At 34.4% G+C, this 16,452-nt stretch overlaps 2 protein-coding genes across 2 annotated transcripts; both read left to right on the forward strand.

Moving 5' to 3' along the window:
- The first annotated feature begins 1,532 nt into the window (after nt 1-1,532).
- LOC140667141 (uncharacterized) lies at nt 1,533-3,308 on the forward strand. Its single transcript, XM_072894861.1, has one exon. The coding sequence runs from the start codon at nt 1,548-1,550 to the stop codon at nt 3,306-3,308; it is 1,761 nt and encodes a 586-aa protein (XP_072750962.1). The 5' UTR covers nt 1,533-1,547.
- Nucleotides 3,309-7,841: 4,533 nt separating this feature from the next.
- Nucleotides 7,842-10,114, forward strand: LOC140666842 (uncharacterized). Its single transcript, XM_072894384.1, has 3 exons — nt 7,842-8,654; nt 8,818-9,680; nt 9,763-10,114. Exons 1-3 carry the CDS (start codon nt 7,842-7,844, stop codon nt 10,112-10,114), a joined length of 2,028 nt encoding a protein of 675 aa, XP_072750485.1.
- Nucleotides 10,115-16,452: the final 6,338 nt, after the last annotated feature.

Here is a 16,452-nt window from a genome sequence, read left to right on the forward strand (position 1 = left end):
TACATGTAAACGGAGCTAGATATTATTAATCAAACTCAAACAACAAAATGCATCATTCATCGCACAGTCAGCCAAATTCCTCAGAACCATCCTCCTCACACCCTTCCGTAGAAGCTCTTCAAAGACTATATACCGTACATTGTTTCAAAACTTATTCCTATCAGAAGATAAATGATGTACATGTCACTTTATGCGTCGCTTGTTATACTAAACTAATACCTGAAGCAGTAAAGCAATATTACCAGGAAACTAAGAGACATCAGTGCGTAGATGGCACAAAATTCTACAGAAATAAATGTTATGCATGCGAAAATCACATGGGAACTATCCAACCCATAGCTCATTGTAATCCTTGTATCAATCGGTACTTCGAATTTACTAACGAAATGGAGCAACTACACCGCACAATTAACTATTATGACGATCCTATAATATTAGCAGTCATCGACGACTGAAAGCAAAACATATAGATATAATCATAAAGTAGTAATATTAATATAGGAAAGAGAAAAAGAAGAAAACACAATAAAAACCTAAAATACGAAAATACGAAAAGAAAAATCTTACATACATATATAAGGAAGAAATAGATATAAAACAATAGAGAATAGAGATATATATATAAGTGCTTCTATTAAAGAAATATATATATACAAGTATTATCTTTTCAGCAAAGGAATCCATTCCTTGAAGACATTGACGACCTGAGCCTGGTCCAAGTTTAATAATAATAGTAATAATTTTTGAATACATATAAAATAAGTATATATATATATATTTCTACTTAGAAATAGTAATTCATAAAATGTGTAGACCTAAGCCTTATAGATATAAGCCACCTTACATTCTGACGCATTGCCCTGGAATTTTCTCTTATCATTGTTATAACGTCCAGTATATTAAAATAGAAGATAATAGATATTGCGTCACCTGCTTCAGATTAATTCAACAAAATTTTCAAGCATATGGACTTATACAATTCCATGGCATATATAGTGGTATTTTTCAAGAAGAATATTGTCATATTTGCGGAAATGACATAATTACCTATACTTCTGTGAAAGAATGTTCTACTTGCTTTATGCACTATTTAGCAATATGTTGTGTTCTCAGAGAGAGAGTTAGATTCAAATAATGTAGAAGAGTTATTATATGATTGCGATAATACAGAAGTAAAAATATTATTAATGCATGAACCAACAAATGAAATGGAAATACCATAAAATAAAGTAAAAATATATTATATTCGTACAAATATACATATACAAATAATAAGTTGTATCTGCTTACTTACAGAAATGATGTATCATTTAGTATTATTATTATTTACTGCGCAATCCTCCCTCGCCCTTCTCGGCTTTGATTGCGGAGGACGACATTTAAATATTACATCAGTTTCGTTGTTGGATGTGGGAGAATGCAATCTTCCGCATAAAACATCAAACTCTACGGATACTTATATCCAACTCCTTTAATTATCTGAATATAATCATGCGTTTATAATACAGTGTAAGGTCGAAATTTCAAGAACTATATATTACTGCGGCATGCACTCGCACGTTTCAATCATGCATAACGGACGTGCTGACTATATACATGAAACCGGACACTCACAGTGCAAACGAATGTTTCGTGATGGTACTTTTTCGCTAGGAACAAGAGTTTTAATCGATGGCATCAGAATCAACCAAACCGCCTCCTACAGCATTACCATGGCCGGAAGCGTAGGCAACGATGGAAAATGCAAAGGCACCCAATATTCCGACCACTATGGAACATGGGACGACGTTGTCGTGCAAGCTGTCGCCAGAATATCTTTGAAATCAGCCTATGTCCCCGTGAAACTAAATACTGGGAAAATAATGCTAAAATCAGGAACAATTTGTACGCTCAGTGAAGGATTTTGCATCGATTCAGAGGATGGATATACCTATTGGGAACCGATGCCTACCTCTTCGTGTAATTTTCACCAATATGACGTTCTATATGAAGGGCCTGCTATCAAAACTACGGACGATACCAGTGAAGAAAAATCACCTATCGTATACAGCCTGACAAGAACGCGAGAACAGCCATTGTGCGGGTACACGCTTCTTCGTACAGAGCATCCCAAACTCTTTATACTAGAAACTAAAAAGGGAGACGTCTTCGCCGAACGAGGAACAATTTCAATTGATAATCTTGATATTTTCGCATATATGAACTCAAAGTTTGTATATGTAGAAAAACATATACGACATCAAATGACATCTCTTTACCACAATGTCATTCAACAGAAGTGCGAGCTGGAAAAAGACGTCATAACTAACACCTTATCATTCGCCACTTTACAGCCTGATGAATTCGCCTATCGGTTAATGAAAGGACCAGGATACATGGCTGTCACTGCAGGAGAAGCCATTCATGTAATAAAATGTATTCCCGTTGACGCTATAATTCGGAGAACAAAAGAATGTTATGCCGAGCTTCCTGTAACGGTAAGGAACGCTTCACTATTTCTAACACCAAAATCAAGAATACTCACCAAATTCGGAACCCAGAAGGAATGTAGCTTTGAACTACCAACGCTCTATCGCATAGATGATACATGGATCCAGCTCACCCCTGACCCACAAGTCATACAATTACCCCCACAACGATTACGCCCGATGATCTCTTTGAGTTGGAAATACCTCACCCCAGGTCCATTAGCCATTAGTGGGATATATACGGAAAAAGATATAGAAAAGTTACGAGATCATATTATGTTTCCTGCAGAGAAACCAGCACTTCTAAATTTCATAGCCCGTGGGATGACAGGACAAGCTGTCGTACCAGGAGAAGTCTCTATATACAGTCTGCTAGACGAGAAAGCACTCCAAAAAATAGCTTCGAACACTGTCTCGAGAATTTGGGGCGGATTTGTAACCTTCGGATCGGCAACGGCCGGAATTCTAGGAGTATTCCTAATTATACGACTCATTAAATTAACTATTGATACAGCAATCCATGGATACGCCCTTCACACCGTATACGGATGCAGTCTACACCTACTAGGCGCCGTATGGAGTTCGCTCACACATCTCTTACTTCACCTAGCACGAGGACCCGTAAATCAACGAGGAATAAAACCAGAAGAAGATCAATCTCTCCAGGAGCCAACGAGTCCTCCACCAATAACACCTACAGCACCCAAAAACGAGTCAACTATCGTAAATGCAACAGCGGTAAATACAACCACCCCTATTCCCATTGTTTACACTGACCTTCGAGAACGATTGAACGATATCGAACAAATCCCTTCGATAACATCGGGAATTCGTTCTTAAATAAAGGGGGGGATGTGACGTCCCGCCAAAAATTTCAAACTAAATTTTCAAAATATAAACGTACCGCTGGAGATATGAACACAAGATATGAGATATACATATATATCTCAACTTGAACTTAATAAAATATTTAATCAAGCATAGTATTATATAGCTATTAAATTGGACATTGCTTACTTAGAAGTAATAACAAAATAATACTGACCTTATCAGAAAAAAATAAGAAAAAATATTTGTAATCATTAAACTACTATATTAATTTTCCAAATAAAAGTTAAAATTCTCTTTGCTAGAATATATGGAAATAAAATATTACTGTAACATCAGAATCGTTGAAATTCAATTACGCGATTGTAACAGAAACACTTGCAAACCAATTATATTAGAGTTAAATCATACTAACAATCGCTTTATAAATCCTACATTTCATAAGTATAATGAAAAGAAAAAAATAAAGAAAAAGAAATATTATTCAGTAAAGTACATTTTGGAAGGCATATGCATACTGGCATTGAGAACCATATATATACGCCAAATAAATTAATTTATTAATATTATTAAGCTGCATTTGTATATCAACATGTAAATCTAAATGGAAGACTTTCTTTTAGTGTAATTGATGAAAAAGTAATATTACAAAAATAACGCATGACACGTATTATATATGTCTATATATATATTCATATATATATATGTAAAGGAGAGCTAGTCTCCTATGCTAAAGTGAAATCATAAGGAATCACGATAGAAAGGAATTATAAATTAAAAATAACAGTATTAAAATTGCATTAATTAAATCTTCCATATGGATACTATTATAAAAGCAGATATGTCAACATAAAATATGTAATACAACAAGAGAGAAAAGTAAAAGAAATTTAAACATAAAAGCATAAATTAATAAGTGAAAAGAAAAGAAATATTAGTATGAGACATAATAATTTCGATAATGAACATTAACTCTTGCTATAGTTAAATTAATAAGTCTCTCTTGCTGTAAAAAAAAAAAAAAAAAAAAAAAATTTATAATATAAGAGTGCGAAATTATTATAATACAAAGAGCCTTTCATTCGCACGATGACGCAATAGGCGACGGCGAGAAAGACTTAGTGAAATCGAATATTATTCTTATCTCTTGACGCAGAGACCCGATGAAACCGAATATTATTCTTATCTATTGACGCAGAGACCAGTGAAATCGAATATTATGCCTATCTCTCGACGCAGCGACTCGACGAAACTAAATATTATAACAACGTGCCTTTTGATATTTGCCGCTGAATATCAACTTAAGATTAAGAAGAGCTCACCGCTTCTGACGTCTTCGAAGGCGGAGAGTTCCCTCACCAAGAGCAAGAATCCATCTCCACCGGATGATTAAGCCAACCCGGGAAGTCTTGGATCCACCGGACGCCTAGAGGGAGGTGACCCGAAAGTGGGGACGGAGCGCAGAACGTCAGTCGAGTTTGCGGACGGAATCAGTCTTTCACCACCAGTCATCTAAAACAGTCGCCAACATTCAACCTAAAAAGTCGCCTTCCTAACTTCATAAGTCACTTCAACATCTCTCCGAAACGTTAGTCCGAAGTCGTGAAAAGTCTCTGTGTCTTTATACATTCACTGCGTCCTAAAATCAATTTTAACTTAATTTTCGTCAGCTACTTTGTGTCGTCAAAGTAGATCTTTAATAATACTTTACTTTCTCGTCTTCGCGACTCGTCTTATATTATAATTTAGAGCTTAGACTCACTCTACATTATAATTTAGAATTATTACTTTATTGTTAACTAATCTCCAATTTCTGGTACAGTGCGGTTGTACCTTTTTCATTTGAATTGTGAACAACATTTGTAATCATTACTTGCAACCTTTGTAAAATCTTCAAGCTTTTAAAATACATAGTTGCTTATTTCGAAATATTCTCAAGTACATTATTTTAATACAGTGTTCCTTCACCTTCAACCAGTGTTTACTATAATTAATTTAATATCGATTAAATATTTAACGTACGTCTGGATCTTGAGCGTTAGCGAGTCCCGTGCCTGGGATAGAGCAGAGTGACGTGCCCCTCGTGTTAGTTCGAGCAGAGCTGAGACTTAGTCGATGAGCTGCTTGAATGTCGCTTGATCCAGATTGTCAACCTGAATTGAATAACTTTTTAAATTAGAATAAAATTTTGGTTATAATTTATAGTAAATGCCTGGTTCTCGTCGCGCCGGTAAACGACATAGACAACTACGTGCCGCTTTACGCCGACAGAGACAAATTTCGAACAGTGATAATGGTCTCAGCCAAGTAGGAAAAGACAATCCAATTGACGTACCGGACAATCAAAGAATTGTCGTAGAACTTTTCGATCAGCTTCCTGCATCTGACTCAGTAGAAGCTCCCATCTCGCGAAGAACCTTTGAATTTATTGGCTGGCCCGGACCTTTGGTTGAAATCGAGCTGCATCCTGCCTCAACCTCTACCACTGACATCCCTGAGGGAGATCCACGACGTCCAGAGTACGAGGAAAAGGCCCAGGAAAATCAGCGAAACTAGAAACATTAATAAAGGTAAATCACTATTTTAAATACATACACTCATACGCATATGATCAATCAAGAAGAATATTACTATTTTAATAAAAAGAAAACGCATTCATATTCTAACAAAACATAATAAAAAGGAAAAGAATTCTGAATTGAATTACTATTTATAACACATCGTGTTTGACACTTATATGACATCATATCACTCTAACCACTTTAATTTTGCAAAACAATTTTAATTACAATCTAGACATATGCTCTTATGACTAATGCAATAAACTGTTCCACCCTTAAGCTCCGAAATAAAAATCTTTTATACAGTTAACTAGACATACATACAAGATATATATATATATATATATCTCATTCTTTTGAATAACTTACAGCTCAGACTATTGACTCTTAAAATTACAAATTGACTCACACTCTGATACCACTCTTAAGAATTATAAAGTTAAAATACTATACCAAGAAATTTGCAAATTTAGAGTAGATAAATAATCAATCTATCAATGTAAGAGAGTTAACTACTCGTTATACTTAACTTGATAATAAAATTAAAGGAGCATCCTTTGCTTAATCTCTTCTTCCCATTTTCCATCGGAGACAGTGATTTTTGACAACAATAAATTATATCGCTGGCCTCCACCCACCATATTCCAGTTGTACATTTCTTTATATGTCACCTCACCACACAGTGCTGAACCTGCAAAGAACAATACTTTTAGTAACATATATATATATCTACATAAGAGCAATAAAAATTTTAATGATTCTTTCTTATTACGTGAATAGATGCATCAACGATATTTATGAGAAATAAAATCATAGTGCAACAGTTGACTTTCTCCTAAAGAAAGAGATATCTACATTTAATATAAATCCAAATCATTTAAATTTCTCAATTTAACTTTGTTCTTTATATTAAAGCAGTCATTAATTACTGAGAAATTTGCTCTTACATTATAAAAGTCGTAAATTAACCTTTCAAAACCAGTATATATTTGGAATTGCTCCGACGGTGAATTCTACTATACAACAACAGTAAGTACTTAATCCCTCACCATTACTATCACAAACCACCTTAATCCCTATCTCAATTTTAATATAATTGAAAATTTGTCAAATTAATCACAATCCATTTATAATTCCAAAACTGAAATTTTCCAATCATTCCAACTTTAAATTGAATAAATTTAAAGCTATTGCAGATATAATTTTACAATTTTATTTTCTCTTTGATTAACTCGAGTGTCATTGTGCGTCACGTTCATTGCATACGCGATAATGGTCATGGTGTCATGGAGTTCCTAGAACTTCCTCAGCCTCTCGTTAGTGCCGAGTGAATTGCATTCTGACCACCAGACTATATCAAATATACAATAACGAGATCCAACGCGTTTGCTTACCGTTTTAATCATTTTCAAATACATATGTCATAAATTTAACCTTTTTATTTTCAACTTTCTTAATTTTTCTTGTCAAATAAAATAAAATAAATGAGACCTCAGACAACTGATTCTGAATTTCAACAAAATCCTTTCGTTGACCCTGAAGTCATATTAGAAACTCTAATCCAATTTATAGAAGAAAATAAAGAAAATATTATTTACAATTTAGACAATATCATAAAAGAGTTTTTAAATCAAGCCTCTATTATCATCATCCCAGATCAGTAAAAAAATCCTCCGAATTATTAGTTCCTAGTACACATTGATCCTGCTCTCGGCGAAGCCCTGGGTATAGCCGACTTAGACAGATTACCCAAAAACTAAATAGAGAGCAACCCTGTTATTGACACCGAGGTAGACGATAACAGTGGGTCACTGCACGTGACAGAATCAAGGAAGGAAGCCTCAAGATAAGGAAAGGTCTCACCGGAGCCTTAATCCTGGAGATTTCCGGCGAGGACAAGGCACGCAAGGCGGGGCAACTCGCCGAACGTGTAAGAGAGGTGATTGGGGACAACAAAGGGGTGCGAGTTACATGCCTCCAGAAAATGGCCGACCTCCGCATTCGGAGGCTGGAGGACTCCATTACACGGGCGGAGATTGTTGCCGCAATCTCCGGGGAGGGTAAATGCGGGTTCTCGGACGTCAAAGTGGGAGCGTTCGTGAAGGCCCCCCGCACCGGCCTCAATACGTTGTTGGTGCAATGTCCAATAGACGCGGCCAACAAACTAATACAGATGGGAAAGGTACCGATATCGTGGTACAGGTTACCCATCGAGCTGTTGCCGCAGCTTCCTTTCCGATGCTTTAAGTGCATGGAGGAGGGGCATGTGCAGCAGCAATGCGGCAACGACCGATCCTGTGCCAACCTGTGCTTCCGCTGCGGCAAAGAGGGCCATAAGGCCAACTCCTGCTCAGAACAAAGAGTGCACTGCGCACTCTGTGCTGACCTTGGGGCACCCGCGGGGCACAGGATGGGGGGCATGAATTGCCACCCCCCGAAAAAACTCAATAGGAAGAAGGCCAAATCGATTCCTCCCTCCAAAAAACCCACCCCGTTGGCGGGAGGGGTGAAGGGGGGAATCGATAAGGAAAACCCAAGTCCGTTTTTGATGGAGGTCGTTGTAGGAGAAATCCCACAAGCGAATCAAACGGTCCCAGCCGAGTCTGCGCCCGCGCCGATGGACACATCGGAGTGTCGCAAGCGGCGCGCGGACTCGGTCAGGAAAGGAAACGAGGAGGGTGCGGGGGGCAAAGAGCTATGCTCCGACTCCCCCAAGCCCCAAAGGAAGCCACGCTTATGTAAAACTAAGCGAGGCAACGAGAAAGAAGACACCTCTACCCCGGGCGCAATTGAGAACGTGAGTAATGCAGCATCGGACACTGATGGAGCTCCCCTTCCACAGCCCGGTGGCGGGGGGACTGAAACAACGGGGGCCCATTATACCGGCGTGAATGAGAGCTTGTAAATTCCTGCAAGCAAATATTAACCATGCTCGGCGGGCGCAAGATTTACTTCTGCAGACTATTGCCGAGCGTGGTATAGGACTGGCGATCGTGTCGGAGCCGTACCGACCTCCATCAAAACACCCTAATTGGAGGGTGGACGGCTCTGGCACGGTCGCGGTCATACGCGGGTCGGACAACCACAACCCCCCCTGTTCCTTACTTAAGTCAGGAAGGGGGTATGTGGCGGTGAAATGGGGTTTCATCGCGGTGGTGGCGTGTTACGCACCGCTTAGTTGGGGCCTTTCTCAATTTGAACTGTATCTGGGGGAGTTGGAGCACTGTATACGCAGCATTCTCCCCCAGGAGGTGGTGGTGGCCGGTGACTTTAACGTCAGAGCGCAAGCCTGGGGAGATCGGCTCACCACCCCCAAGGGAGAGGTCCTATTGGACTGGATGGGGGCTTTCGGGCTATGCCTACTAAACACCGGCAACGAGCCTACGTGCGACCGGCTGCTGCGGGGGGCGTCCATAGTGGATCTCACTATGATAACCCCCTCCGCGACACGCCTAAATTGGTCATGGGGGGTGGTCGACCAAGAGACTCTGTCGGACCACCGATATATCGAGTTTGGTTGTACCACCCTCCAGCTCGGGAGTTCGACCGGCGGTGCGCCATCGCCGCGATGGAATCTAAAAAAGTTAGACCCGGATAGGTTGACGGCGGACGTCCAGGCCATTCTTTGGCAACACCAACCGCCAGAGGAGAGAGTGGGGAGCCTGGTGGAGGATGTCGCGCGCCTGGTAGACTCGATCACCCAGGCGTGCGACTTCTCCATGCCCAAGAGCAGACCCGACTCGCGCCGGGCTGCCTACTGGTGGACGGAGGAGATCCTCCTCCGTCGCGGCCAGGAGACTCCTCAAACGCGCCTAGCGCCGTGGTGACGAGGCCTGGAAAGTCGAGGCACTCAGCGACTATCAGTCCGCTTGAGTGGCGTTGAGTGTCGCCATTCGCTTTTCCAGGGCGAGATCATGGGACGAGCTGATCGCGTCCCTTGACGCCGACCCGAGGGGGCGCCCATACAAGATAGTGACGAATAAACTACGTCACTGGGCGCCCCCCGTAACCTTCCCCCCGGGATCCCTGGGCCAAATAGTCGGGACCCTGTTCCCGACTAATCCCGATCCTCGAGGTCTAGACTGGGGCAGCGCGAACACTGGCGCTGCCGAGGCCTGGTCCAGGGATCTCGAAATCACCGAGGAGGAGTTGAAGGATGCCGTCCGAGGGGTTAAGAACAACAAGACCTCTGGCCCGGACGGCATTCCAGAGCGCGTTTGGAAGCTCGTCCTGGAGGAGCCAAACCTATCCGGGTGACTACGAGGTATTTTTAATACATGCCTCGCGGAGGAGGAATTCCCCCCAATGTAGGAAAGAGCCAAGTTGGTTCTTCTCCACAAGGGCGGTAAGAAGGAGGGTGACCCGTCATTGTACCGGCCAATTTGCCTGGACGAGGTCGGTAAAATATACGAGAGGATTCTCGTTCGCCGACTCATCCAGCATCTGGCGCGCGATGAGGTCTTTTCCCTTCACGAGGAACAATATGGCTTCCGTGAGGGCAGGTCCACGGTGGACGCCGTACTGCGCGTCAGGACCCTCACGGAGTCAGCTGTGGAAACGCGGGAGGGTGGCGTTGGCTGTCGCTTTGGACGTGTCCAACGTTTTCAACACCCTCCCGTGGAAGGCAATCGGGGACGCGCTTAACACCCACCGCGTCCCGAATACCTCGTGAGAGGTATTCGAGCCTACTTCGGTCACCGTAGGCTCGAATACAGGGACCAAGACGGCCGGGGTCACACCCGTCGCGTGTACTGCGGGGTTCCACAGGGCTCGGTGTTGGGCCCGCTGTTGTGGAACCTCAGGTATGATGGGGTCCTCCATACCGCCCTCCCTCTCGACTGCCGGGTCATCGGGTATGCCGACGATACCCTGCTGGTAGCCGAGGGGGACAACTGGGGGGAAGCCCTAAACAGGGCTAACAAACGGGTGGCAGGCCTCGTGAGAGCCATAAGCCGGATTGGCCTGAGGGTGGTCCCCAGCAAGACCGAGGCGGTACTTCTACGACCGCTGGGCCGCTGGGGAGCCTCCCCTCATCTCCCGACTAGATGTGGACGGTACTGTTGTCCCAGTGGGGTCCTAGATTAAATACCTGGGGCTCCACATCGACGGCCGATGAAGCTTTGCGGGTCACTTTGACCGCCTGGTCCCGAGAGCGGAGAAGGCGGCGGCAGCGATTAGCCGCTTGCTGCTGAATTTTGGAGGGCCGGACGGTCGAGTGCGCCGCGTCTACGCGCACACCGTCCTTAGCATACTGATGCATGCAGCACTGGTGTGGGCGGGCGAGGCGATGGCCACTAGACGCATACAGGACGCGATGCGTCGCGTCCAGCGCAGGTTGGCCATTCGTCTCGCCCGATGCCGGAGGACGCGACGGCCACCATCCTGGCCGGACTACCCCCTTTGCATATGGTCGCCGATTCATGCAGACGTCTGTATGACTGGAAATCCGCGGCACGCAGGGGAGGAGTTACCAAAATCCCGGCCAGGATACTGGGCACCTGGAAGCTCCAGGAGAAAAAGTCTCTCGAGCAGCGATGGATCGCGTCGCTGCACGAGCGCCCCCCAACATCCGGGGAGAGGACGATATCGGCCGTCCTGCCCTGTCTGGCAGAGTGGCTGGACAAGGCGTGGGGCAACAGTACATTCAGGATGACACAGATGCTCTCCGGACATAGGTTCTGTTTGAAACATAGGCTCGGGAATCAACATCTAGCCCAATAGTAAATATATGATGAGCCCAAACAATAAAGCCTAAAAATCCAATTGCTATAAGAGCATAAATTATTCCTAAGGCACCAAAAGTTTCTTTTTTTCTTCTCTCATTTATGATAATATAGGAAATTAGCCCAAATCCTGGGAGAATAAGAATATAAACTTTGGGGTGACCAAAGAATCAAAATAAATGTTGATAAAGAATAGGATCACCCCCTCCTGACGGATCAAAAAATGAAGTATTTAAATTTCGGTCTGTTAAAAGTATTGTGATTGCTCCGGCTAAAATTGGGAAGGATAAAAGTAAGAGAATTGCTGTAATGAGAATTGATCAAACTAGAAAAGGTATTTTATCAGTTGCGAGATTTTTATGATGTATATTTAAGATTGTAGAAATAAAATTAATAGCCCCTAGAATAGAAGATATTCCGGCAATATGAAGAGAAAAAATTGTTAAATCTACTGAAGGACCATTGTGAAATGTATTAGAGGCTAAAGGGGGATAAATTGTTCATCCAGTCCCAGTTCCATCATTAATAAAATTACTTAATAAAAGTAGAGAGAGTGAGCGGGTAGAAGTCAAAAACTTATATTATTTATTCGAGAGTAGGCTATATCAGGTGAACCAAGTATTAGAGGGAAAAGAAAATTTCCAAATCCCCCAATTATAAATGGCATAACTATAAAGAAAATTATAATAAATGCGTGTCTAGTAACTATTGAATTATAAATTTGATCATTATTAATTAGTGCATTAGATGATCCTAATTTTAAAAGAATAATTATTCTTATAGAAGATCCGATTATCCCAGCCCAAATTGCAAATAAAAAATATAGAATGCCAATATCTTTGTGATTAGTTGAATAAATTCACTTATTCATAGTATATTTTTATTGATAATAAAATTATTTACTAAGTTTAAGTGAGATAATAATAGATATCATGTCTGATTTAAGTAATAAATTGTAAATTTATTTAAGAAAATTTTAATTTTCTGATATTACATTAAATGTGTTATAAAAATATAAATTTTTTATATATTTTATAGTTTAACTAATAAAAATATTAAATTGCAAATTTAAAGAAATTTTTAATAAAAAATTAAAATATTAAAATTTTTAAGATTTAAAAATTTTTAAAAATTTTATTGTGTAAACTTTGAAAATTTAAAGTTTATAAATTTAACTTAAAATCTTAATATTTAAAATTTAGTGATTAAGTGGGGTGAAAATTATATATCTAATTTTAAAAAATTGTATACAAACTAAAAAAAAATTATAATTAATGAAAAGATTAAGCTTAAAATCATGAAAAAAATAAATAATCTATATGAGTGAAAAAATTTATATATGTATATTGGTTTATTAAAAAGCTTAATTATAATTAAATAAAAATATATTATTAGATTTATTAAATTAATATAAACATAAATTAAAATGAAAGAATTTAAAATCAATAAAATAAAAATAAAGTAAAAATTTGAATTTAATAAAAAAATATAGATTATAGTTCATTTAAAAATAAAAAACGTTAGTGGAGGAATTCTGGCTAAATTAAAAATTAATAATAAACAAATTAAATTAAAATTAATTGAAGGAAAGTTATTACTTAAAGAAAATCTAAATGAAATTTTAAAATATATAAAAATTATAATAATAATTAATGGGATAAGTGTATAGAATATTAAATATGAAAATCAGATTAGGGTTTTAAAATAAATTAAAATTAATATTCATCCGGTTAATTGAAGAAAACATTTGGTTAATTGAAGAAAATCTTAATAAAATTTTAAAATTTATTGAATTAATAATTTTAAAGGCAAAGATAAATGCAGTTAAATGATGTTAAAATTATAAAATATATTAAAAAAATTAAAGGGTTAATAAGTGAAATTATGTATAAAGGAATAATTTTTTGAATTGTTAAAAAAATAAATAATGAATATCAATCTAAAAAAATAGCTACAGAAGGGATTCATGAATGAAATGGGGGGATCCCTAATTTAATTATAATAGAGATAAAAAAATTGATTATAATAAAATTTATTTGTATATATATAAAATTATTAATAATTAAAGTTAACATTATTATTAAGGAAGCTAAAGCTTGAATGAGATAATATAAGAAAATAATTTTTTTATTTTTTAATTTAATTGATAAAAAACAAAAGAATAAAAAATTATTAATTTCCATAATAATACAAATTATTAATAAATCGTATATTAAAATAAAGAAATAAAAGAAAAATAAATTAAATAAGACATTAAAAAAAATTTTATGAATAAATTATGATGCATATAAATAAAATTAATTTTTTAGATGTATTAAACTTTGAATAAATATTGAATATTAATATTATATTTTAATGTATTATGAAGCATAAAAATTTTTGAAATATTTTGAGTTAGTTTAAATCTATTAAATATCAAAAAATTAATTTAAATGAAAACATATATAAATTATGTATGATTTATTCTATCAAAATAATCCTTTTATCAGGCATATCATTAATAAATAAATTTTTAGTTATTAATAAAATTTAAATAGCAAAAATAATTAATTAAATAAGAGAAAGATAAAATTTCTATATTTAAGGTATGAACCTAAAAGCTTAGAGAATTAGCTTACTTACTTTAATTAAATAAATATAAATTAGTATAATATTTTTGAAAATTGACTATTACTCATTAGTTAAAATTAAATATGATAAGTAAATTTAATTTAAAAAAAGGTTATATGTAAATTTAAATAAATAATTTAAATAAATAATTTAAATTTGTATTAGTAAAAATAATAAAAGAATTTATTAAAATTAAAGTAGTTATAAAGATTAATTAATAAATTAAATAATAAAATATTATAAATAAAATTATTATAAAAATTGATTTTTTAAAGATAATTAGTTATTATAGAATTAAAAAAGTATAATTAGTTAAAATAAAATTCAGAGGGAGAGAGTAATTTTATTTAAATTTAATAATTGACTATTTTAATTATATGTATTTATAAAAAAAAAATATATTATTAAAATTAAAATTAAAAAACTTATCTATAAATAAAATAATTAATAATAATTAAAAATCTTATTTATATAAATTTAAGGAGAGTATTTTATAGAAAGTAAAAAAAATTAAAAATTTAAGTTTTTATTTATATATACATTAATATTATTTAATAATTATTATTTAATGTTAATAAAATATTTTAATTATTTTTATAAATATATAATTAATTATATATATTTAAAATATTTAATTAACATTAATTATTTAATATTAATTAATTAAAACTTATTAATCATTATTTTTAATTTAAAATATTAAAAACCTAAAATATAGAAAAAAAAATTATTTATTAATAAAATATTTTAATATATTTATATAATTATTAATAATTAATAATAATGATAATAATATAAAAAAGGGGGGGGGGAATATTATTTAATTTTTTTTTTATGTATATTATAAATTAAATTTTATATTCATATTAAATTTAAATTTAAATTATTTTTATAATTTGTTTTTAATAATTAATAAATATAATTACAAAATTAATTTTTTTTTTAAATTTATTTTATAATTTAAAGTATAAATAAAATTTTAAAAAATTATATAAAATTTAAATAATTTAATAATATATAAATTAGTATTTATAATAATTAATTAAATAAAAATTTATAATAGAAAATTATAATTTATTATTAATAAATAAAGTGCCAGCAATTGCGGTTTATACTTTAAATAAAAATAAATTTAAATAATTATATATAAATATAAAATATATAAATAAATAAATATATTTAACTAATTTATTTTTTTATGGTGAAATATGAATAGATATTAAAAGTTAAATAATTTTATTTAAATTAATAATAAAATTAAAAAAATTTATATAATAAATTAGGATTAGATACCCTATTATTTAAATGAAAATAAAATATAATTAAATATTAAATGTTAATCATTAAAAATAAAAAATTTGGCGGTATTTTATGATTTAGAGGAACTTGTTGATTAATTTGATAATCCACGAATAGAATTACTTAATTTAATTTTTGTATATTGTTGTTGAAAAATTATATTAAAAGATTAATAATTTAAAAATTTAATTATAATTATAATTCAAATCAAAATGTAGAATAGTTAAGATTTAAATGAGTTACATTTAATTTAATTAATTGAAATAAATTTTTAAAGTTTTATAAATATTGAATTTAATTGTAAAGTTAAAAAAATATTTAAATTGAATTTTAATTAAAATATGTACAAATTGCCCGTCATTTTCATTAATAAAAATTTATGGAAAAAGTCGTAACAAAGTAAATATATTGGAAAATGTATTTAGAATAAAAAAAAATTTTAGTTTAAATAAAAATTTTTCATTTACATTGGAAAGATTAATTAAAAATTATTAAAATTTTATTATAATTAATAAAAAAATTATTAATAATAAATAAATATAAGAAAAAATATTATAAATTATTAAATAAAATTATATTAAAAAAAAAAAAAGTTTTAGTAAAAAATTTTAAAATAATTATTTTAATTTTAATGATAATGTAATGTAAATGAAAATAAAAAAATTTTTAAAAGTAATTTTAGTTAAATGTACCTTTTGTATCAGGGTTTATTAAAAAAAATTATTGATAAATAAATTTCTCGAAAGAAAAAGAGTTAAATAAATAAATAAAATTTAATATAAAAAAATTATTTTTAATATTTATTTAGAGAAGATACTTTAATCAATTTTTTTGATATCTAATTTTTTTTTTTATATAAATTTAATTTAGATATAAATTTAAATATGTAAATTTTTATTAAAGTTTAAAATAATTTTTATTTACAATAAATATATTGATTTATATTAAAAATTTATGGGATAA

The sequence above is a fragment of the Anoplolepis gracilipes genome, chromosome 6 (genome assembly GCF_047496725.1).
Source record: "Anoplolepis gracilipes chromosome 6, ASM4749672v1, whole genome shotgun sequence".
In the NCBI taxonomy this organism is placed as follows: domain Eukaryota; kingdom Metazoa; phylum Arthropoda; class Insecta; order Hymenoptera; family Formicidae; genus Anoplolepis; species Anoplolepis gracilipes.